This window comes from Aethina tumida, chromosome 4 (assembly GCF_024364675.1).
Source record: "Aethina tumida isolate Nest 87 chromosome 4, icAetTumi1.1, whole genome shotgun sequence".
In the NCBI taxonomy this organism is placed as follows: Eukaryota; Metazoa; Arthropoda; class Insecta; order Coleoptera; family Nitidulidae; genus Aethina; species Aethina tumida.
Window position 1 is genome coordinate 3,709,493 of NC_065438.1, and position 23,757 is coordinate 3,733,249.

The 23,757-nt window shown below is 30.7% G+C and overlaps 5 protein-coding genes and 1 long non-coding RNA gene across 8 annotated transcripts in view; 2 read left to right on the plus strand and 4 right to left on the minus strand.

Moving 5' to 3' along the window:
• Window positions 1–7,414, minus strand: part of LOC109603220 (junctophilin-1) — a 53,721-nt gene extending 46,307 nt beyond the window's left edge. Inside the window, exon 1 of the mRNA XM_020019697.2 lies at window positions 6,835–7,414. Within this exon, the coding sequence (XP_019875256.2) occupies window positions 6,835–7,091 (257 nt within the window). The 5' untranslated portion in view covers window positions 7,092–7,414. The remainder of the gene's footprint in view (window positions 1–6,834) is intronic.
• Window positions 7,415–9,334: 1,920 nt separating this feature from the next.
• LOC109603228 (tryptophan--tRNA ligase, mitochondrial) lies at window positions 9,335–10,986 on the plus strand. Its single transcript, XM_020019706.2, has 6 exons — window positions 9,335–9,545; window positions 9,608–9,769; window positions 9,820–9,974; window positions 10,031–10,138; window positions 10,192–10,584; window positions 10,644–10,986. The coding sequence occupies exons 1-6, from the start codon at window positions 9,468–9,470 to the stop codon at window positions 10,864–10,866; spliced, it is 1,119 nt and encodes a 372-aa protein (XP_019875265.2). The 5' UTR covers window positions 9,335–9,467; the 3' UTR covers window positions 10,867–10,986.
• A 24-nt stretch (window positions 10,987–11,010) lies between these two features.
• On the minus strand, window positions 11,011–13,580 carry LOC109603218 (YEATS domain-containing protein 2). The gene is made up of 2 exons (XM_020019695.2): window positions 13,444–13,580; window positions 11,011–13,377 (listed from the first exon to the last, which is right to left on the minus strand). The coding sequence occupies exon 2, from the start codon at window positions 13,364–13,366 to the stop codon at window positions 11,072–11,074; it is 2,295 nt and encodes a 764-aa protein (XP_019875254.2). The 5' UTR covers window positions 13,367–13,377; window positions 13,444–13,580; the 3' UTR covers window positions 11,011–11,071.
• Window positions 13,581–14,003: 423 nt separating this feature from the next.
• Window positions 14,004–15,718, minus strand: LOC109603216 (ammonium transporter 2-like). Of its 3 annotated transcripts, XM_020019692.2 has the most exons (6): window positions 15,561–15,718; window positions 15,283–15,507; window positions 14,875–15,231; window positions 14,580–14,809; window positions 14,378–14,518; window positions 14,004–14,193 (listed from the first exon to the last, which is right to left on the minus strand). In XM_020019692.2, exons 1-5 carry the CDS (start codon window positions 15,649–15,651, stop codon window positions 14,498–14,500), a joined length of 924 nt encoding a protein of 307 aa, XP_019875251.2. In that variant the 5' UTR covers window positions 15,652–15,718; the 3' UTR covers window positions 14,004–14,193; window positions 14,378–14,497. The 3 variants fall into 3 exon arrangements, with proteins under 3 accessions (XP_019875251.2, XP_049822889.1, XP_049822888.1); XM_049966932.1 differs by having other exon boundaries at window positions 14,378–14,809; XM_049966931.1 differs by having other exon boundaries at window positions 14,004–14,809.
• Window positions 15,719–16,040: 322 nt separating this feature from the next.
• LOC109603219 (uncharacterized) lies at window positions 16,041–21,991 on the minus strand. Its single transcript, XM_020019696.2, has 9 exons — window positions 21,888–21,991; window positions 21,610–21,834; window positions 21,196–21,552; window positions 20,409–21,130; window positions 18,619–18,720; window positions 17,592–17,700; window positions 17,314–17,538; window positions 16,906–17,262; window positions 16,041–16,844 (listed from the first exon to the last, which is right to left on the minus strand). The coding sequence occupies exons 1-9, from the start codon at window positions 21,976–21,978 to the stop codon at window positions 16,120–16,122; spliced, it is 2,913 nt and encodes a 970-aa protein (XP_019875255.2). The 5' UTR covers window positions 21,979–21,991; the 3' UTR covers window positions 16,041–16,119.
• On the plus strand, window positions 17,777–18,986 carry LOC126265423 (uncharacterized). Its single transcript, XR_007547912.1, has 3 exons — window positions 17,777–17,886; window positions 18,609–18,733; window positions 18,788–18,986. It is a non-coding gene; the product is annotated as an uncharacterized LOC126265423 (long non-coding RNA).
• Window positions 21,992–23,757: the final 1,766 nt, after the last annotated feature.

Below are 23,757 nucleotides of genomic sequence, written 5' to 3' on the forward strand. Positions count from 1 at the left end.
CACATTGAAAAAAATTATTCTGTTAATTTGAAAGAATTAAAATATAAGAATTAATTATTTTTATAATTATATGCTAGAAAGTATTAATTATTTTATTAATCCCTAAAGAAAATTGAAAACTTTAAATTAAATTCAGAATAAGAAGATAAAAATGTTTGATAAATCTAATTATTTTAATAAATTGAATGTAATAAATTATAATTAATTAATATTGAACACACATTTTGAACTAATTAAACCAAAATGTATATTTTTGAAAGATATTGATTACTAATAAAATAATTAATCTTCTTAATTTGTTTACTTGTTAATTTTCTGGGACGTTTTCCCAAAATTGGTCACGATCTGCTTTTTAAATAGACCCCACTCAAAACAGGTTCAAGGAAGGATGGCTCATCTGTTTTCGTGACGAATCAAATCCCAACCAACACTACTAAATGAACGATCAATTTAAAAATAACATCCATACATCCAAATGAGTGTGACCGCAACATCCTCCCATCAGCATCAAACACCGAAAAACGTTGTTTCAAATTTCGGAGTTTTGTGGAAAACCGTGATTCATAAAACCGAAAACTTCACAACCAAATACTTGATGAATGAGCCATTCACAAATGTTTGTTGATGTAATTACGCTGACATCGATTTCCTGTTAGTGTGTTGCTTGGACTATGTAATTTTCAAACAAGATTATTGCCAATGTTCGATTCTATTCAATAAAGCGGTTTAACTTGTCCACTATCTGATTTAGGTAATGTAATTAAAACGTGCAATTTATTAATAATCGGCGGATTAGCCATTATTAAATTGCATTTTTTTGTTGACATTTCATCCACTTAATACATTAATTCATTAACTTTATTGCCATGGACCGTACTAGAAACATTCTGTGGTGTTTCTCGAAACAGTGTATTTATAGTTGGTGTTTGTTTACTAATATTAATTAGATGTTGAAGTTAATTTCACCAACAAAAACCATGTGAAAAAAAATATAACACGTACATCAAGGGTCCAATTTTAACTGTGACTGAATGAGTTTTTCATTCATTTCAAAAGCCCTTAAGACATTAATTTGGGGGAACTTCATCATGAAAAGACGATAAGATAATAATATACTTAATTTTTAAAGAACTATTGTAGTTATTACACAAAATTTTACATAGAAATCAATTTCGTTCCCCACTTAATAATTTGTTTATGTTGGAAATGTTTGTTGTTATTTATTTATTGTAAGTAAATGTTGTTTACTAAACTAGTTATATAAACAATTGAAATAATGGCGAATGCGCCCAATTACACCTTAATAAAATCACCACGAACGAGTTGATCAAGTAATTCAGGATCTTGGAGGAATTTAATTTATGCAACAGTTATTCAAACTATCCGAGACATGCGAACTGTTTCACATGGTCACTGTGTCAGCGGTAATTCGTACCGAGAACATCTACGACGAAATCAATTGTTAATTGACTAAAAATAGACGAGTGTGTCATGAGATTTTTGATAGGTTTTACGGATGCAAAAATATTTACACTTAGAATAACAAGGTTTAACCAGTTTTCACTAAGCGTAATATTATTCAAAACAAACATGTTTTGTCCAAAATTTATTACGTATGGTGATCATTTGATGTATTGATGCCAGTATTTTAGTATCGGTATCAGTAAACATAAATTTCAAGCATATTCTATTGTTTGTTTTTAATAAACTTAAACTGGTTACCTTTAAATATAAATAAATATAAAATTCTAGTGAAATATATATAATATTAATTATTAATCAAAATATTAATACTATTAGTCTGTTTTTAATTAATAATAATTTTAAAATATTAAAATTTATGAAAACAATTCCATGTTTTAATTTCAATAAAATAATTTATTACTAATATTAATTAAATATTGCTGTATTAAAAAGAAAATAAAACTAAATTATATGTACTGCTTTAATCTTCAGTAAATTTTTAATTTCTTTTATATATTAGTATTTAAAATAAATACAAAAATTGTCTGTCTTCATAATTAACATAATTACATAATCATTAAAATTATTTATATTAAAAATTTATCAATCTATTTAAAGAGTTTTACTTTTATTTTTAAAATACATATAATTATTTTATACAGGTGTTTCTAACTTGAAGGTTTTTGATTAAAAATGAATATAAAACACATAAAATTCTTGTTTTATTGGAAGATTAAAGCGAAATATATTTTTAGAAACTTATTAAAATGAAATATCATTTTATTTTTAAGAATAAGTATAGTTATTTCTGTATATTTATGAAAATAGTCATTCATAAACACATTTTCAGAAAATTCGTAGTTTTGTTGATAGTATGTAAATATACTCTACTTTATTATTATTATTATTATATATTAGTGAAGTATAAAATTAAGAATATTAATATACTCAAAATGAATGACACATAAGAATTTAAAGTATTTAACTTTAATAAAAAACTGTTTTAAAGTTTTAAAAAATTTGAATTATTTATTAAATTTTTATATACTTTTAACTCAAATTAAATGATACATAAGTTTGAATCTTGAAATTTGGTTGAAAATTTACTTATTTAAGTGTATTAAAAATTATCCATTGTTGGTAAAATAATAATATTAATAATCGTAATGTTTGATGTATTTATTAAGTTTTTATGTACTTTTAACTTAAAATAAATGACACATAAGTGTTTAAAGTATTTAAGTTTAATAACAAAATTTTAAACCTCGTTGAAAATTCATTTATTTAATTGAGAAAATTGGTCAATGTTATTATTATAATAATAATCATAATATTTGAAGTATTTATTGACTTTTTATATACTTTTGACTTAAAATAAATGATATATAAGTGTTTAAAGGTATTTAAGTTTAATAACGAAGTTTGAAACCTGATTGAAAATTCATTTATTTAAGTGAGTGTTAAAAAATTGTTAAGTTACTTACATCTTGCTTATTGTTATTTGTATTAACTTTTATTCTATGAAAGCTTAAATCCATTTAAAAAGATTTATAATCGTTTTCCTGTAACTTGAAATTTATAGTGGAATATTTAAGTGAAAACTTTCCTGATAAGAATCGATAAATTAAGATTAATGCAGAAATTCAATGTCTCGAAACCAGCTTCGTTCCTCCACTCACAGTTAATTACTAATGTTCTTATCCTCAAAATTAAATTACGTAATCCTCATTTCATAATTCCCATCACGTCCTCAATTATGGTCTGAGGGACAGTTAGTTTCCTCACAGAACCGGGTCATTTGATATTCAACAAACGACCACGTAAGTTCTAATTAGTCGACTTTCTTATCCTTCAAACATTGCTGATGAAACTCTGGCCCAATAATCGATGAATTAATTCGTTTAATGGCATCGCAATTATCACAATTCAACCTGTTGACGTACGGTGAAAATGTGCCGGGCATTGCGCGATTCCATTTTTATAAGCGCGGCTCTATTGTTTACACAATTGGAGCCGTGTATCGAGTGAGCCAAGATATATTTTAGTCTCAGCTGGCCGAAAAAACACCTACAGAACATATGAGTGTGAGTGTGTACAGTTTGGATACCGCGGTGTTTTATTGGGATCATATCAAATGGCACCGGGCTTAGGGACCGCCGCCGTTGCCGCCGCCTGCGGTACATAAAATTCTCCTGTTGTTACTGTTATTTGTCTTTTTCGCTATTAGGTGTTTGGAATAATGGACGGACAACTTGAGGGAAAATTGTATTTTTGCACCGGTGGCAGTAAATTGGAGTTTCTCACTCAGTTTTCCTCGTTATATATCATACAACAAAGAAAAATCAATTTATTATGTTGGGTCACCATTTTGTGAATTTATTTGTTTATTGTTGAGGTTATTAAATTAATTAAATTGAACTGAATCAATTGAAAAGAATAAAAATATGTACACCACTGAATCAAACAATCCCTGAATTGGGTATATACTAAATTTCATAAAAAAATTATGTATATTCATAATTCTGAAAAAAAAATTATAAATCTTATTTTGTTTATGATTTTACATTTTAATTGAATCTATAGAATAAAATAAAACTGTCAAAAATAGCATAAATTATCTTACTTTTCAAGATTATTGGTATATTATACTAATAATACTATACTTATACTAATACTTTTAATACCCAACATGCTATTTAATTAAAAAAATAAATTTTTATGAAAAATATGATTTTTAATTTTTTTAAATAAATTCATAATTATGCATAATTTTTTTATGAAAATTAGTATATATCCAATTTAAAGTGTGTTCAATCCAGTGGTGTAGTCAAAATTTCTATAATAAATTATAGTATGATTTTTACAATTTTCGTGCAAAAAAATGGCCCTGTAGGTTTTAGTTTTTGGTCAAAAAACGTAATATTTTGCCTATAAGTACATATTTTCATGCTTTACAATTGAAAAAAGAAGTTTGTCAAAATGGGATAAAAAATAACAAGTTTATGATGGTTTTCTTTTTTCTTTTTTTATTCAATAAAAGAATGAAAACTGTAGGTGAGTAACTTTACAATTGAGGAAATGATAGTAAGGTAAAAATTTTAGTAATAACCCATAAATCAATTAGTCAATCAAATAGCAGTATTTCATATTAATTAATTAAATTCTATGAATTTAAAATATAAAATGTGAATTAATTTCCTTATAAAATTGTTTTACTTTTAAAATGAGAGTAAAAATTAATTAATTAATTATCAAAAAATGTTGTAATAGTAATTTAAAATTTAGATTTCATTTGCTAATTATAAAATAAGCATATTCAATAAATATTAATATTTCTTTTCATTTTAAGCAACCTATGGAAACTAATTTTTTATTTTCTATCAATTAATACATATATCCATAAATATTTATTAGAAGTCGATCGATGAAAACAGATAAATATAATTCATATATTCATAAACATCTAAAAAATAAAGTGTTTAAATATAAATGTAATTTAAAAATAGCCAAAAATGAAATTTTTATTTTGTGTTTTCATCACAAAATTTGTAATTTTGTTCATAATATCAACACAAGAATTTTTTCATTTCTTTCTAAAGTAACATTTTATTTAACTGGGGCAAATTAAATGCCAGAGAATGTAATAAATGATGGAAATGACAAATTTTATAATGTATGGAGGAAATATGGTACATGTGGAATTACAATTTATTGCTTTACCCGTAATTTTTTGTGGAAAATTTATTAAAATACAGGAAGAATATTATTTTATATTTAATTTGTGATACAAATCAAATTAAATTATAATTAATCAATATTAAATTGTGTACCTAGCTAGTTTTATTAAGTTCAATGTCAAGTAAACTAAACTTAAAAATATTAAACAAATATTGATACACAGTGTTTTATAGTTTAATAATAATTGGTTTAACGATTTATCTAATCGTTTAACGTGTTTACACTTTCCTATTCATAATAAAATTCAGCTGGTGCTTTAACACATTCAATTAATAAAATGGGGCAGTACTGATGTACAAGATTTGGATTAAAATTAAACCAGATCAGAGCAATATTAAGATCAGTAGCTCAGATTAGGAAAATATGTAAGAGATTTCAAAACATTCACATCAATACTTGTATAAAACTAGACTAAAGTAATATTAGAATCTGTAATAAAAGCTATTTTCAGAAGTTGATTAAAGAAACTGATAATAATAAGAGTGATTTACATTAAATTGCTGTCTACTTTTTACATCTTTTTTCATTTAATGTCTTCTATTTTTATATTTGTTCTCATTCACAATGATCACTTTTGGCTATTTTAGGATAATAAGGCAAAAAATCATTAAGCTAATAGCAATAAAAATGTTTCTATTTGTCTAGGTATGAAGATAATATATTTACTATTTTATAGGAACATCTAGACAACCTGACAGTTTCCTTGACTTTAAAAATAGTCCACATACCAACTATATTTATTGCTTTAACAGAAATAAAAAGCTACATCAAATTTTCAATTAATTAGTGAAGTAATCGAGTATTTTATAAGGCTCAATCTCAAATTAAATTCAAAGTGATTGTATTTCCCCTGTGATTCCCCGGAGAGAGGAAAAAATCTCCAGCAACATGGCTTATGAAGCTAATTTATGGATGATTACTCACTTAATGGATTTACCCGCTTGAATAATTTGCAAATAATTTAGACTTTGTAAATGCACTGGTTAATTTAATTATTAAAGATGAACTTAAAGTTTCATACAAATGGAATAATGCTATTGCAACAGAAATATGGTCAGAAAATTAAATTTCCATTACGTAAAACAATTATTTTATTAAATTTTGTAATATATATGTGGATTAAATTTTATTACTGTAATTCAATATTTTGTTGTTGATTAAAATATGAATATTTTAGAGTAAAATTACAGATTTACTGCATGTTTTATATGGCCTATTATATTTATTTTTAATATTGAATTAGTAAATAATTTAAATTGTTTTAAAACACAATTAATTATTTATTTTATGTCAGAAACTATTAATACAAAATGTTATTAATATCTGACAGTATTAATTGAGTATATCTTGTAAAAATTGTTCAACAATTTTTATTATCCTTCAAAGTAGGTTCTGAATTGTGAATCTATAGATCCACCATGTCTCCGTATCTTGATATTTAAATATAAGATAAGATACAAATAATTTATGTTCGTTCATTTTATTGAAACGGTGCAAAATCACGCCACCAATCAATTTGAACAACAATTGCCGACCGTTCTAACAGACAGAACCACCGAAATAGTTAATACCGAGTGTCTCATTCTTTCTAGACCGCCTAGACGTCGCATCAGCCGGTTGATCGATGTTTACCTGGGCCATGTGTAGACGCCGGAGACCTCGAAGCCGTAGTGCCACGAGCCGGAGTAGGCGCCCTGTCCCTTCGGACCGGTGCAGACGCCGTGGCCGTGGGCCTTGCCCTCCTCCCAGCCGCCGCAGTAGGTGCCGCCGTCGTCGAAGTCGAATCGGCCCCCGTTCACGTGGCTCTTGTTGGTGGCCGTGCCGGTGGCCCCAGTTGCTGGGGCCGACGTCACCGGCGCTCCACCGTTCTCGGCGCCCGGCTGTTGCATCTTGCTTATGCGAGATCACTGGTAAGCACCACGCACCCTCATTCCCTCACACCGTCGGTCCGCTCGCGTATTCTCCCTAGTCTTACCTTTACTTACTACTTTATACTTTACTTTTCAAAACTCGCGTTCGTCTACTCAACTGGTCGTTTTTACCTTTTTTGAAATGTTTAATTTCGAATTGTTAATTAATTGATTAAATTGGATGCTTGGGTTTGTTCCTTGTATTTTTGGGTATAAGCGTTACGGGCGGGCTTGGCGGTTATAAATATAAATATCAGCTCGTCGACATTTCGGTTCGTCGGTGCGGTAGAGTCGTCGCGGCACTGGTCCAGTGCCCCGGGCTCAGCTGGCCGCACCGTCGCGACGCCAGCGTGAGGCGGTGGGCGCCTGCGTCGATCCAGGCCCGCCAGGTACGGACTCGGCCCCCTGCGCCGCTTTGCAGGCGGGGGACACGTGAAACGGAAGGACGCACGTGTCCTGCTAACGTAACGTTCCATTTTGCTAACGCAAATCTGTCGATTTTTTTGTTTCCATCACGTGGTTTTTAATTAAATTAGTTTTTTATGTTGAAGTGTGTGTTCTAATGGAGGCGAATCACATTTTTTCATAATTCTACTCCAACATATTCCCTTCCAAAAACTCTTTATAAATTAATTATCAGGATTTTAACATTAACCTGTGTTTTAAGTCGTAATTACCTAATATTAATTAATAAAAAAGTTTTCAATAGTTTTTGTGGCAGAGAAATGTGCTGACTGTTAAAAAAATATTTCATAATTATCTTTCTATATTCAAATTTATAATAATTACAAAAAAACTGATAATTTTTTATGTTTTTTAAAGGTTTTTATACAAATACACAATCCACGAGATCAATTTCAATCGATAATCGATTTTTATCATAATTTGAAGTCTACTATGGACTAAAAAAATTAGTTTAATTAAAAAATTAATAAAATAAAAGATAAATAGACTTTTTGTGGCAGAAAAATGTTCTAACTATTTGACAAAGGTTTTATAACATTCTTTCTATACTTAAATTTATAATTTTTAATAAATTTTCATCATATTACAATAAAACTGATCAATTTTTATTCTTTCTAAAGTTTATTCTACAAATATACAATCTACAAGATCAATTTTTATAATTTTAAAACTATATTATAAGTTAATTATTAAACAGAAATAATCAATTGAAGTCAATTGACTTAAAAGTATTTTTTATTTAGTTTATCATTAAAAAATAATAGAATAAAAGATAAATTGATTTTATTTGGTAAATTATATATGTAATATTATTAATTAAAAACCTGGATAGGTAAAATTTAAATTTAAAAACTGTTTTCCTTAGTTTTATTAAGGAAATAGAAGAATATCTTAAAGATTTTGTAGGTTTTCCTGGTGTAATGATATTAATAATAACATTTAGCATATTTAAATTAAAAATTCCATTTAATTAAATCAGTTCCTGTGTTCCTGAGTCGAATAGTGGCGCTAGCGGACACGACGGTGCCGTGGTCGTCGGTTCCACGTAGCACGACGCCACATTCAGCGGTCCAGAGCAGCTGTTCGTCGTCGTCGTCGCCGTCGACGTCGCATTAGCAATACTGACCCCAAAAACAATCCAACATTATACAGTCGCCCGTTCAAGGATCCCGCTGAAATCGTTCCCGGACATCGATTTAACGCGCGCAATTTCAACGCGTCACGGATATTGTTCATAGCAATTTTCGCCCACCCACACACAGACTGGACTTACAACCTTTGCTTCCTGTGGGGAATTACCTGTTTTGATGGATCAACAGGTTTTCCTAAACTGTATCAATCGTCGTTCGTTTTAAATTTGTTTGCCCTTCTGTTATTTGGCCAATTAATTAATTAATCTTATTCAAGATGCTTCAGACTTTTTTAGAAGTTTATATTATTATTATTATTATTATTATTACTTATCAATAATTTAGCAGATATACTTCTGGTTTAAATATTTAAATTTGAAGAGGCACTAAACTAACAATATTTCCTTGTGGAAATATAAATAACTTGAATGTGTATTTTATATAAATGAATTGTTTAAATTAAATTATATTATAATAATATAATTATTTTGATTTTTTTATTTTTAATACAAGCAGGTATGTATTATAAATGATACTTACATTATTGTTATTAATTAGTTATATATGAAGCATGTGTATTAATAATATAGTTCGATATTTATTTAATTTATCATCATTTTTATGTTATAAACAAAACTTTGTACAAGACGCCTAACCTAAAACTGAAACTATTTCCTATGTTACATAAATTCCGCTGGATCAAATAACCTCAAAAATGTGTTGCACAAAAACCTAAATATATTAATATTGTTTACGCAATATGATGCTACATACATTTTTTAGGACTCTAAGGACACAAACAACTAATATAACAAAATGTTACTCAACGAAACCTCCAGTAGGTTCGCACAAAAATAGGTTTTGCACAAAAATAACTAGTCAACTTTAATTATTTTATAGAAGGAATTGTATCCTCGCAGGATCTTCTCAGGTATCCAACCAACGGGTCAAATACACTTAGGCAATTATTTAGGCGCTGTAGCACAATGGGTTAAAATGCAGAACAATAATGAAGACATGTTGCTGTGTATCGTTGATTTACATTCAATGACTCTGCCTCATGTAAGAAATGATTAATTAAGTTGAACAAACATTAAAATAGGTTATTCAAGGACCCAAAAGTATTGTCAAGGAACATTCTTGAGATGACAGCAACACTAATGGGCTGTGGCATTGACCCTAAGAAAGTGATTTTGTATCAGCAGTCCAGAGTGCATCAACACACAGAGCTGTGCTGGAATTTGGCCTGCATCTCTACCATGGCAAGGCATATATTTGTGACAATTTCCAATGTAGTTTTATTATTATTAATTTACATTGTAGGTTGGCTCATTTACCATGTTTTAAAGAAAAATCTGCTGATCTAAAGGATGTTCCTTTGGGGTTATTTATTTACCCAGTATTACAAGCTGCTGATATACTTTTATACAAGTAAGAAAACAACAACTAGAAAAACAATAAAGTATAATTTAATTTGGTTTCAGAGCTACACACGTGCCTGTGGGTGAAGACCAGCTGCAACACATTGAACTGACACAAGAATTGTCCAGAATGTTTAACAAGAGATATGGGCAAACATTCCCACACCCACATGCTGTCATTGTGGGCACTGAATATGCAAGACTAAAAAGTCTCAGGAATCCTAACAAAAAAATGTCCAAGTCAGACCCAGATCCAAAGAGTAGAATATGCATTTTTGATACACCTGATGATATAGTTAGGAATTTGAAGAAAGCTGTCACAGACACAATATCTGAAGTCACCTACAACCCTGAAGAAAGACCTGGTGTTTCAAATTTAATAAGCATACATTCATTTGTGACAGAAAAATCGGTTGAGGATATTTGTGCAGAGGCAAAAGGACTCAACACTGGACAGTCAGCAACCTAATACATTGTTTAAATTAATTATTATTAACTGAGGTAATTAATTTTAGGTACAAACTAGCTGTGGCAGAAGCAGTTATATCTCATTTCCAACCTATTCAAAATAAAATTGGTCAACTTATCAAAGATCCTGAATATCTTATGGATGTTCTGAAAGAAGGTTCAGGAAAAGCTGAATGTATAGCTGAAAAGACCATAGAAGAAGTTAGGCAGAAACTAGGAGTTGAACCTAGTGTTACACCTGCTGATAAAGTAAAAATAAATGTTAGTTAAATAAAGTATTTTATTTTAATATTTCAAATTTCTTTTCTAAATTGATATCTTATATTTTCTTTCAAGTATGTAAATATTGTTCTTGCATAGTTTGTTGTTCAATATACACAAATTAAACCACTTTATTGTTTGTTACTTAATGAATTATCTAAAAAAACAAATCAACCATTCTTTTATTAAAAAATATATTACAATAAAATATATATTACATAAAAAACTCGAGTTCCCTCTTTTCTGTATGAAAGTCTTTAATATTTCGTATTTCTCGCCTTTCATTTATGGCCATTTGAACGTGTGTTTTTAAAACTTGACTTGTACTTTCGTCGTAGTTCCCCTCGCAAATCAAATGGCAGCTGGCTCTCCTCATTAAATTTTCGGCTAGGCACTTAACGGCGGCCAAAATCATACGTTCAGCTCCATTTATGTATACGTTCGGCAGAATTTCCTCGGATTTTAAGACCACCCCGGATTCTAAGGCTGTTTGTCTGACAAAAGAACAAGGCAGTCTTAGGGTTTCATCGGAAATATCCTGAGTGTGTGCGGATTTCATTTCAACTGGGCTCTGTTTGTTTACTTGTAGGACATCAATGTTTTCATCTTCCTTAAAATATTTCGCCAGATTTGTGTCTGGAAGCCTTAATGAAGTCTTATATGTATTTAATACCAAATTCTTTTCATCAGAATCGTAATTAAAAATACTGAAAGTAGTTAGTGGCGTGTATATATGGCACCTTCCATACATTAAAATGGCTTTTGTATTCCATTTATGACTTTCAAAAAAGTTGTGCTCCTGTAATATTTTCCTAATAGTCTTGGCCCTACTCCACTCAGTGCTAAGCTTTTTGCCCACATTAAAGCTGGCATATTCCTTCAGGCTCAGTGCTGTAAATGGATATGTACACTTGTAGTTTAAATTGTCTGCTAATTTGCTGTGAAGGGGTAATTTCTTGAATAAGTAAGGCAAAACTTCACCCATGTTCTTAAATTTATTTGGCGGCAATTTTATTTTGAATTCATTGTAGTTTATCTTTTCTTGCACCAACTTGTTCACGTCGTCTGTTTTTAAAATTGATTGGGGATGCTTCCCCTTTACCATGAACACATTTCTGTTGGATATAGGTCCATTGGAAATTAAATAAACATTTTGTCCTAAACTATTGGTTAACATTTTAATTGTGGGTGATTTGACTGGGGATTTTTTGTCTACACTGGCGTCAATTGACTTTTTTGGTGATAATGATTGTCGACCATATTTTTTTCCATTATGCATGTAATCTTCTAGGCCATATACTAAAGGTGTATCAGGGTTCACTGGTTGGAGGTCTTCTATATCTGGCTTTATATTTATACCTTCAAAGGAATGGTGCAAACTGTAATTGTGGTCATTTAAATTACTGGCTAATACATCACCAAAGTAGGGATCATTATTAAGGCTGTTAACATCTTCACTCTTCATTTGATTTCCAAATGTTATGTCACACTGATCAACATCATCTAATAATAATTCATCTTTTATAACAATATCAGTACTATCACCAATTTCCTTTTTTATTAAATCATCTAAATGGGAGTCCATGGGATCATTTTCATCATGTAAATATAAGTCTACTATTGTCTCATTGCCCAGACACTGTCTACCAGTATGCTTCTGGTCCAATTTTAAGTTATGTACTAAATCCACCGGTTTGTTCATGGTATTCTTAAAAAATATTTGTACTCTTATAGGGAACTCACCCCATCCTCTCCTGGCTAACTGAAATGGTGGTTCTGAAACTTCAACAACATCATAAGGTTTGTATGATGGATGCAAATAGAACACCACTCTTTGTATAAAACTAGACACATCAGGTTTCTCTTTTGGACCTCTTACAAAGATCATCCACTTGTGTGTTAGATCATTATCTTCCCTGGAATGGGTGTATTTAGATATATTTCCTATTATAATCCTTTGCTTCACTTTTTTTCTGTTTCTCACATTAGTGGAGTTAGGTACAATTTTTGGTAACAGTGACACTGGGTCTTCCAATTTAATTTTTTTGGCTGGTTGCTCCTTAGTGGTGTTGTGTGCTGTGGTAGAGTTACTAGGTGCAATTAAATTCTTGGCTTTTCTCTTATTTCTGTTCAATATTTGTGGACTATTACCAATAAGCAATTTCTTAACAGCCCTGTGTATTCGATTCTGACCATCAATGTCCATCACATTATTGTCTTCACACTCCTCAGGGTCAGGTTCCAGTGATTTGTTGTTGTAATACTGGGTAACTAAGGCATAACGGACTAGATGTAACAGTTTCTGGGCCTTGAATATCTGGTTTTCAATGTCCTCGAGGTGTTTCCGTCTGGACGCCAGTTCTTGATCGAACACATCTTTTATTATTTTCCTACACTCCTCCACACTGTCCTTGCTGTCCTCTGTTTGGTTTAGCTCGGCCCGTCGAATTGCCGAATTGTGAGCCTCGTAATCGGGATCTGCATTCGTGTTTACATAGTTGAATTCCATTTTATTTGGTCCTAAAATTATGAGGTTACTGAACTGTTCCCAATGAAAAATCATGTAATTAGGTTTCCGTTACTCACTTTTTATATAATTTTGGGTCAGTTTTATCGTTGGAGCTTAACATTTAGAAGTTAATTCACATAGTAAATGTAATTGAATTAAATTTGAGCTGTTTGTGAGGTTATGTTATGACGAGTAGTTCAATTGTACTCCATACCTAGACACACCATGGACGCAGACTAAATTCTCCTGTATCACGGGAAACAAGAATATTTATGATATTAAACTTGAGTAACGATTATCTACGATGTTAAGAGACAATCCGTAAGTTTTTCAATGTACAGAACAAGACGTTGTAATATTTATATAATGATATATTTACAATAATAATAATTATATAAATAATTATAGATTTTTCCTTATATATATATATATATATATATATATATATATATATATATAACAAAACACAATTCTTTATATATATTTACGCATAATTAACATAATTCGAATGGTCAGTGCTTTTATCATGTAAATTTAGTCTTATTACTCATAATAAATTGGAGTTACCTCATTGGCTAGAGACACTCCTCAACTCCCCTACCACTGAAACAATAACCCGACCTTAAAGAGCTATTCATTGATATTTAAAAAGTTTATTGAATGTTTCTAAAAATATAACAACTGTATAATTGTTCATTAGAAATTATAAAAAGGTAATTCACATGAAGCGTTCCTCCTCTTGGTTGCTCATAGGTTTAAAAGGCGAATTGTACTGCATTAATCTCAAAATAGTGGCTGGTTCGAAATACCGTCTCCTCTGTTTAATACTAAAAAGTCTTCTGTAGAACTTTTTCTTCTGTGACTTTTTTATATTTTCAGCCATCAAATGATTGCGGGATTCTACATCTCCGCTTAGGATTCGGGTACAAGAGATTATGACATAGACTATCGTCATTGAAATTGTTATAAAAATGAATGCAGAAAGCCAAACCATAAGCTGGTACCAAGTACCTGTGTGTACTCCTAAGTTCCAACCATACCGAGTCGTTTTGAAGATTCCAGTGCAAAGGTTGCCGAAAAAGGCACAATTGAAGTGAATAGCTGCAACGTTACAATTATCCTCAAAAGCTGTCATATGAAGACCAAAAGCAACTGCAAAAAACAACAACGACGATAAAACAGTAATGAGTAACGAAGACAACGGTGAAAATACGTCCACTCCACCCGAAATTGTTACGACTCCAGCATAAGCACTTTGTAATGTTCGCACGAACACCCAGTAGCTGAATATTTGCCGATGGTACACCATAACATGGCATATTGTTACAACGAAAATAGACGTCCCAATGGCAATAAGATTGTTCACCACTATGAGGCTGGTTAATTCGCTTTCAAAAAGGGGGTTGATCATTTTGAAAGAGGGCAACTCAAATGCTATTGTTCCTGCAACAAAACAAATTATTTACTTTATTTCATATTATGAAGTAGTACCTTCCTAGTCGCTTTACCTAAAATAATAAATGTATATCCAATGATTGCCCTGCCGGTGGACTCCAGCCCAATGGACAAGGGATCCATGCTGCGCAATATCATCACCCTCCTTCCCAAAAAGAATATACCCATCAAACTCACAATAGCTGCTGATAGATGTACGGCGACCAGACCACCGTAATCACGGTTGCCGTATGTTACACCCTGAACTTGGACAGCATAGAATAGTCCATCACCGCTCCACGTCCAGTACATCAATATTGGTTGTAAAATTGATGAATATATTATGCAATTAATTATCAGGGTGGCAACGTGCATACGACCTGACAGACTAGCGCTTATTATCCCAGTACCCATTAGTACAGACAAATATCCTAAGAAATGACAAATTAATAAATTCATACTTGTTCACTTATTTTTTCTACCTTGTATCGCGTCTGGAAGGAAGAGGATATCGCTCTCAATCCATTTTCCAAATCCTAGAAATCCTTGAAAAGCCTTGTATCCGTTAGACAATGTAAATCCGATAAAAGTATAAGATAAAAGGGCTGCAGCCATGTCTATAAAGTTCTTCATCAGTATTATATATATATTTTGGACGGGGACGCATGACGCTTGAATTAATATAAAACCACTACGAAGTAACAATACTGAAATACAAAGTTCTTATTATGGCCTGAAATGAATTTTTTGGACATCTCACCAAATAAACATTTCATCAATGAACTTTGAGGTGCACCACCATCAGTCAACTGATACGTATCATTAAAGAGTGCATCGTATACTAATATCATTTTAGTGGAGGTATTTGATTTTCACTCGTTAGAATTATGGATTAAATATTTATGTCAACTTGTGACAGAATTATGTTATTTTTCTAAAATACATGGCAACGTATTTTGAATGTATATGATGGGAAAATGAATTAATATTTGCTTACTCATATAAAATATGATATTTCGTAATAATTGTAATAATTTTATATTTTTATATACTCCAAATTTGAAAATTAAAATATATGTGAATAATTAATAGATAAATCTTGTTTATGAATAAAGAAAATTTAACTGTGTTTATTTTCCTTTTAGAAAGGACTTCTAATTTTTCAGTCAGCTGAATTGGAGCAAAAATTTAAAAAGTCTTTATTAATAATTTTTTCTTAACCTGTTAAAAACACAAGTAATTTAATTTTAACATTTATTGAATGTTTCTAAAAATATAACAACTGTATAATCGTGCATTATGAATTATAATAAGGTAATTCACATAAAGCGTTCCTCCTCTTGATTGCTCATAGGTTTAAAAGGTGAATTGTACTGCATTAATCTCAAAATAGTGGCTGGTTCGAAATACCGTCTCCTCTGTTTAATACCAAAAAGTCTTCTGTAAAATTTTTTTTTCTGTGACTTTTTTATGTTTTCGGCCATCAAATGATTGTGAGACTCTACTTCTCCACTTAAGATATGGGTACAGGATATTATGACATAGACTATCGTCATTAAAATAGTTGTAAAAAAGAAGGCACAAATCCAAACCATAAGTTGGTACCAAGTACCTGTATGTACTCCTAAGTTCCAAGCATACCGAGTCGTTTTGAACATTCCTGTACAAAGGTTGCCGAAAAAGGCACAATTGAAGTGAATAGCTGCAACGTTACAATTATCCTCAAAAGCTGTCATATGAAGACCAAAAGCAACTGCGAAAAACAACAACGACGATAAAATTGTGATGACGAACGAAGACAACGGTGAAAATACGTCCACTCCACCCGAAATTGTTACGACTCCAGCATAAGCACTTTGTAATGTTCGCACGAACACCCAGTAGCTGAATATTTGCCGATGGTACACCATAACATGGCATATTGTTACAACGAAAATAGACGTCCCAATGGCAATAAGATTGTTCACCACTATGAGGCTGGCTATTTCACTTTCAAAAAGGGGGTTGATCGTTCTGAAAGCGGGCAACTCAAATGCTATTGTTCCTACAACAAAACAAATTATTTACTTTATTTCATATTGGTGGGACCTTCCTAGTCGATTTACCTAAAATAATAAATGTATATCCAATGATTGCCCTTCCGGTGGACTCCAGTCCAATGGACAAGGGATCCATGCTGCGCAATATCATCACCCTCCTTCCCAAAAAGAATATACCCATCAAACTCACAATAGCTGCTGATAGATGTACGGCGACCAGACCACCATAATCACGGATGCCGTATGTTACACCCTGAACTTGGACCCCATAGAAGAGACCATCACCACTCCACGTCCAGGACAACAATATTGGTTGTAAAATTGATGAATACACTATGGAGTTGATTATCACAGTGGCAACGTGCATACGACCCGACAGACTAGCGCTTATTATCCCAGTACCCATTAATACTGACATAAATCCTAAGAAGTGACAGACTATAAAATTCATACTCAATCGCTTACTTAGTTTACCTTGTATCGCATCTTGAAGGAGGAGGATGTCGCCCTCAATCCACTTTCCGTAACTCATAAATCCTCGAATAACCTTGAATCCGTTGGACACTGTAAATCCGATGTAAGTGTAAGATAAAATAGCTGCAGCCATGTCTATGAAATTCTTCATCAGTATTATATATATATTTTGGACGGGGACGCAAGACGCTTGAATTAATATAAAACCGCTACGGAGTAACAATACTGAAATACATAGTTTCTATTACGGTGTGAAATGAATTTTTTGGACATCTCACCAAATAAACATTTCATTAATGAACTTTGTGGTGTACCACCATCAGTCAACTGATACGTATCATTAAAGAGTACATCGTATTCTAAACCCATTTTAGTGGAGGTATTTGTTTTTCACTAAGTAGAATTATTGATATAATACTTATGTCAATTTGTGACAGAATTAGGTTATTTAAATATATGTGATGGGAAAATTAATTAACATTTGTTAAATCATATAAAATTTGACATTTCGTAGTTATTGTATATTTTTATATGCTCCAAATTTGAAAATTAAGATATAACATAGGAGTGTTTGTAAGTAACTAATTACCGTTGATTATATTAAAAGTAATTTATTTTATCCATTGTTAGATCCATTTTTAACAGGTCTATTTAATTTGTTTTAATTAATCAGTAAAGTAACCTTTAAAGTACTGTAAAAAATATGATTTTGATGTTTAATAAATGTTTAAACATCGTAAATGCGCAAACAAATTGTATAATTACAACTAAATCTAAAAGGAAATTAATTTTATGTTTCCAAATATCTTATCCTAATTCATTTGAATATTTTAATTAAGTTTTTTGTTTCGCATCCACCATTTTTAAAACAGTTGTTAAAAATGGTGAATGCGCCACAAATCCAATAATTAATTATTATTAAACAAATTCTAAGAATAAGTTGATTATATTAAAAGTAACTTATTTTATTTACTGTTAGATGCATTTTTAACAGGTACTATTTAATTTTTTTTTATTAATCAGTAAAGTAACCTTTAAAATACTATAAAAAATATGATTTTGATGTCTAATAAATGTTTAAACATCGTGAATGAGCAAACAAATTGTATAATTACAACTACATCCAAAAGGCAATTAATTTTATGTTTTGAAATATCTTATCCTAATTCATTTGAATATTTTAATTAAGTTTTTTGTTTCGCATCCACCATTTTTAAAACAGTTGTTAAAAATGGTGAATGCGCAACCAATCCAATATGTATAACTAACATTTAAACAAATTTAAATTTCTTCAGCAATAAGTACTTTGCCGTCCCCTAAATCCTTTTCGGAACTGCCTTCGCCGAGCAACAGTAAATTCGCCCTTTCCGGTTTTCTGCACGGGTCCCACAATGAGAACGATTTCATCTATTTCGAACAGGTATGAGGATTTAGTTAATCCTGAATTATTAATTAATGTAATCATTTGTTTCAGGTAGAGGAACCTCTCAGTTCGTAATAAAACAACAGCGAAACCATCTGATTGCCAATCTCTTAAATGGATTTCTTTTTAAATTATTTAAATTTTCTTTTATTTTTTATCTTTTTCCATTATTATTTTACAATTGATAGAGTTTATGTAAAAATTTGTAGAGATTATTAAATATATTATCACAATATTGTCAACAATCACATTATTATGTGTATATTGTAAAATATTAATCATATGTATTTCACAAGTATTATATTGTAATCCTGAAATTTTATGTTTTATTAAAGAATAGCAGAAAGGGCGATCAAATCTTATCTTGGATTTCTGTTATCGTAATAAAAAACGGCTAATTTCAAATTTTTAATATTCCCAGGCATCTATTACAAATACACTAAACTACTACAAACCTTCAGACAGGATTCTGTTATTACTTTAGCGCCATCTACTGTAAATACGTCGAACTACTACAAAATTTTTTACAGGATCCTGTTTCCACTTCAGCGCCACCTATTGCAAATACGTTAAACTATTAGAAAACCTTATACAGGATCCTGTTATTAACTACGATACGCATTACAGATTCCATTTTTAATTTGTCTCTAGTTTAGTCTATTACCTATAGAGGGCGAAATTCCTTGTTTCTGATATTCTGAAATAAAATTTAAAACTTCAGGATTACAACGACAATTTTGGAGATTTTCTGACTAAAATGTTTGTATTGTAATCAATCCGATGGGACCGTTCCAGGAACAAAGCGGTTTCATATCCATACTCCTGGTGGATCTACTGCTGCCGGGTTTATACAGTTTTACAACACTTTATCGTTAATTTCTGTGTATTGTGTATAAAATAAAGAAAATTTAAAATTAATTTAGTGTTTTATTTAATATTATTACATAATCCTAAGTTAAATAAGGTAAGTAAATAAAAAAAATTAAATGGTAAGTAAATAAAAAAATCGTAAAAATTTGGGCGAGAAAACTGAAATTTTGAACTTTATAACAGGATAACAGAAATGCGAGGAGGTGTGTGGCTCCTAATACAAAAAAGGCGGGAAATTCAAATTTTTAAAAAATGGCGGGAAAACTCCTGATACATTTTTGGCGGGAAAATACCTCCTCGCATTCATGTGATCCTGATAAAAAACTCGCAAACTCGTAAAATTTAGGACGAGAAATCTGAAATTTTGAACTTTATAACAGGATAGCAGAAATGCGAGGAGGTGTGTGGCTCCTAATACCAAAAATGCGGGAAATTCAAATTTTTAAAAAATGGCGGGAAAACTCCTGATACATTTTGGGCGGGAAAATACCTCCTCGCATTTATGTGATCCTGATACAAACTCGCAAAATCGTAAAATTTAGGACGAGAAAATTGAAATTTTGAACTTTATAACAGGATAGCAGAAATGCGAGGAGGTGTGTGGCTCCTAATACAAAAAAGGCGGGAAATTCAAATTTTTAAAAAATGTCGGGAAAAGTAACAGTTTTTTTGCGATTAAAAAGTCATTAATAATTTTTTCTAGTATATTAAAAAGTCCAGTAATTTAATTTTAATGTTTATTGAATGTTTCCAAAGTTATAACAATAGTATCATTCATTAAAAACTATGTAAATGTAATTCACATGAAGCGTTCCTCCTCTGGATTAGCCGTGGGTTTAAAAGGGGAATTGTACTGCATTAATCTCAAAATAGTGGCTGGTTCGAAATACCGTCTCCTGTGTGTAATACTAAAAAGTCTTCTGTAGTACTTTCTTTTCAGTGATTTTTTTATATTTTCGGCCATCAAATGATTGTGGGACTCTACTTCTCCGCTTAGGATTCGGGTACAGGAGATTATGACATAGAGTATGGCCGTTGAAATGGTTATAAATAGGAATGCACAAAACCAAACCGAAAGTTGGTACCAACCACTTGTATGTACCCCTATGTTCCAACCATACCGACTGGCTTTGACCATTCCGGTGCAAATGTTGCCGAAGAAGCCACACATGAAGTGAATAGCTGCAACGTTACAATTATCCTCAAAAGCTGTCATATGAAGACCAAAAGCAACTGCGAAAAACAACAACGACGACAAAATTGTAATGAAAAACGAAATGAACGGCGAAAATACGTCCACTCCACCCGAAATTGTTACGACTCCAGCATAAGCACTTTGTAGTGTTCGCACAAATATCCAATAGCTGAATATTTGCCGATGATACACCATAACATGGCATATTGTCACAACTGTAATAGACGTTGCAACAGCAATAAGATTGTTCACCACTATGAGGCTGGTTAACTCGCATTCAAAAAGGGGGTTGATCGTTTTGAAAGAGGGCAACTCAAATGCTATTGTTCCTGCAACAAAACAAATTATTTACTTTATTTCATATTATGAAGTGGTACCTTCCTAGTCGCTTTACCTAAAATAATAAATGTATATCCAATGATTGCTCTGCCGGTGGACTCCAGCCCAATGGACAGGGGATCCATGCTGCGCAATATCATCACCCTCCTCCCCAAAAAGAATATACCCATCAAACTCACAATAGAGGCTGGTAGGTGCACGGCGATCAGACCACCGTAGTCACGCATGCCGTAAGTTATGCGTTGTACTTCGGTCGCGAAGAAGAGTCCATCACCACTCCACGTCCAGTACATCACTATTGGTTGTAAAATTGACGAATATGCTATACAGTTGATTATTAGAGTGGCAACGTGCATACGGCCCGACAGGCTAGCGCTTATTATCCCCGTACCGATTAGTACTGCCAAATATCCTAAGTTAAGAAATGACCAATTAAATAAATTCATACTTAATCACTTATTTTGTCCACCTTGAATCGCATCAGGGAGGTAAAGGATGTCGCCCTCAATCCATTTTCCGAATCCCACGAACCCGTTAAGAACCTTGTGTCCATTAGACAATGTAAATCCGATAAGGCTATAAGATAAAAGGGCTGCAGCCATGTCCATAAAGTTCTTCATAAGTATTATGTATATATTTTGGACAGGGACGCATGATGCTTGAATTAATATAAAACCGCTACGAAGTAACAATACTGAAATATGTAGATTCCAGTTAGGGCCTAAAATTGATCTATCGATATCTCACCGAATAAACATTTCATTAAGGAACTTTGTGGTGTACCACCGTCAGTCAACTGATACGTATCACGAAAGATTTCATCGTATATTAAACCCATTTTAGTGGAGGTATTTGATTTTCATTCGGTAGAATTATTGACTTAATACTTATGTCAACTTGTGACAGAATTATGCTTAATTATATAAAGTGTAATATTTAATAATAATTATAATTAGGTAATAATTTTATTAAAAAAATTAAACAAACTAGTTAAACGAGGATTGGTTGCGCATTCACCATTTTTAACACCAATTGTAAAAATGGTGGATGCGACACAAAAAACTTAATTAAAATATTCAAATGAATTAGAATAAGATGTTTGAAAACATAAAATTAATTGCCTTTTGAATGTAGTCATAATTATACTCTTTGTTTGCGCATTCACTATGTTTAAACATTTATTAAACATCAAAAACATGTTTTTATAGTATTTTAGAGGTTACTTTACTGATTAATTAAAAAAATTCAAATAGTGTATGTTAAAAATGGATCTAACAGTGGATAAAATAAATTACTTTTAATATAATCAACTTATTCTTAGAATTTGTTTAATAGTAATTATTGGATTTGTTGCGCATTCACCATTTTTAACAACAGTTGAAAAAATGGTGAATGCGCAACAGAAAACTTAATTAAAATATTCAAATGAATTGTGATAAGATATTTGAAAACATAAAACTAATTGCCTTTGGGATGTAGTTGTAATTATACAATTTGTTTGCGCATTCACTATGTTTAAACATTTATTAAACATCAAAAACATGTTTTTTATAGTATTTTAGAGGGTACTTTAATAATTAATTAAAAAAATTTAAATAGTACCCGTTAAAAATGGATCTAACAGTGGATAAAATAAATTACTTTTAATATAATCAACTTATTCTTAGAATTTGTTTAATAGTAATTAATTATTGGATTTGTTGCGCATTCGCCATTTTTAACAACAGTTGTAAAAATGGTGAATGCGCAACAAAAAACTTAATTAAAATATTCAAATGAATTGTGATAAGATATTTGAAAACATAATACTAATTGCCTTTGGGATGTAGTTGTAATTATACAATTTGTTTGCGCATTCACTATGTTTAAACATTTATTAAACATCAAAAACATGTTTTTTATAGTATTTTAGAGGGTATTTTAATAATTAATTAAAAAAATTTAAATAGTACCTGTTAAAAATGGATATAATAGTGGATAAAATAAATTACTTTTAATATAATCCACTTATTCTTAGAATTTGTTTAATAGTAATTAATTATTGGATTTGTTGCGCATTCGCCATTTTTAACAACAGTTGTAAAAATGGTGGATGCGTAACAAAAAACTTAATTAAAATATTCAAATGAATTAGGATAATATATTTGAAAACATAATATTAATTGTCTTTTAGATGTAGTTGTAGTTATACAATTTGTTTGGGCATTCACGAAGTTTAAACATATATTAAACATCAAAATAATATTTTTTATAGAATTTTTAAAGGTTACTTTACTGATTAATTAAAAAAATTTAAATAGTATCTGTTAAAAATGGATCTAACAGTGGATAAAATAAATTACTTATAATATAATCAAGTTATTCTTAGAATTTGTTTAATAGTTATTAATTATTGGATTGGATGCGAAACAAAAAACTTAATTTTAATATTCAAATGAATTTGGATAATATATTTAAAAACATAATATTGATTGCCTTTTGGATGTATGGTGTTAAACCAATAAACCAATATGGTATTAATCCAATATAAGTAAAAATAAGAGAAGTTTTGTATCTCAAATTGAAGATTAATTTTTTATTTCCATGCTATACCATTAAATAAATACGTAACTAAAGA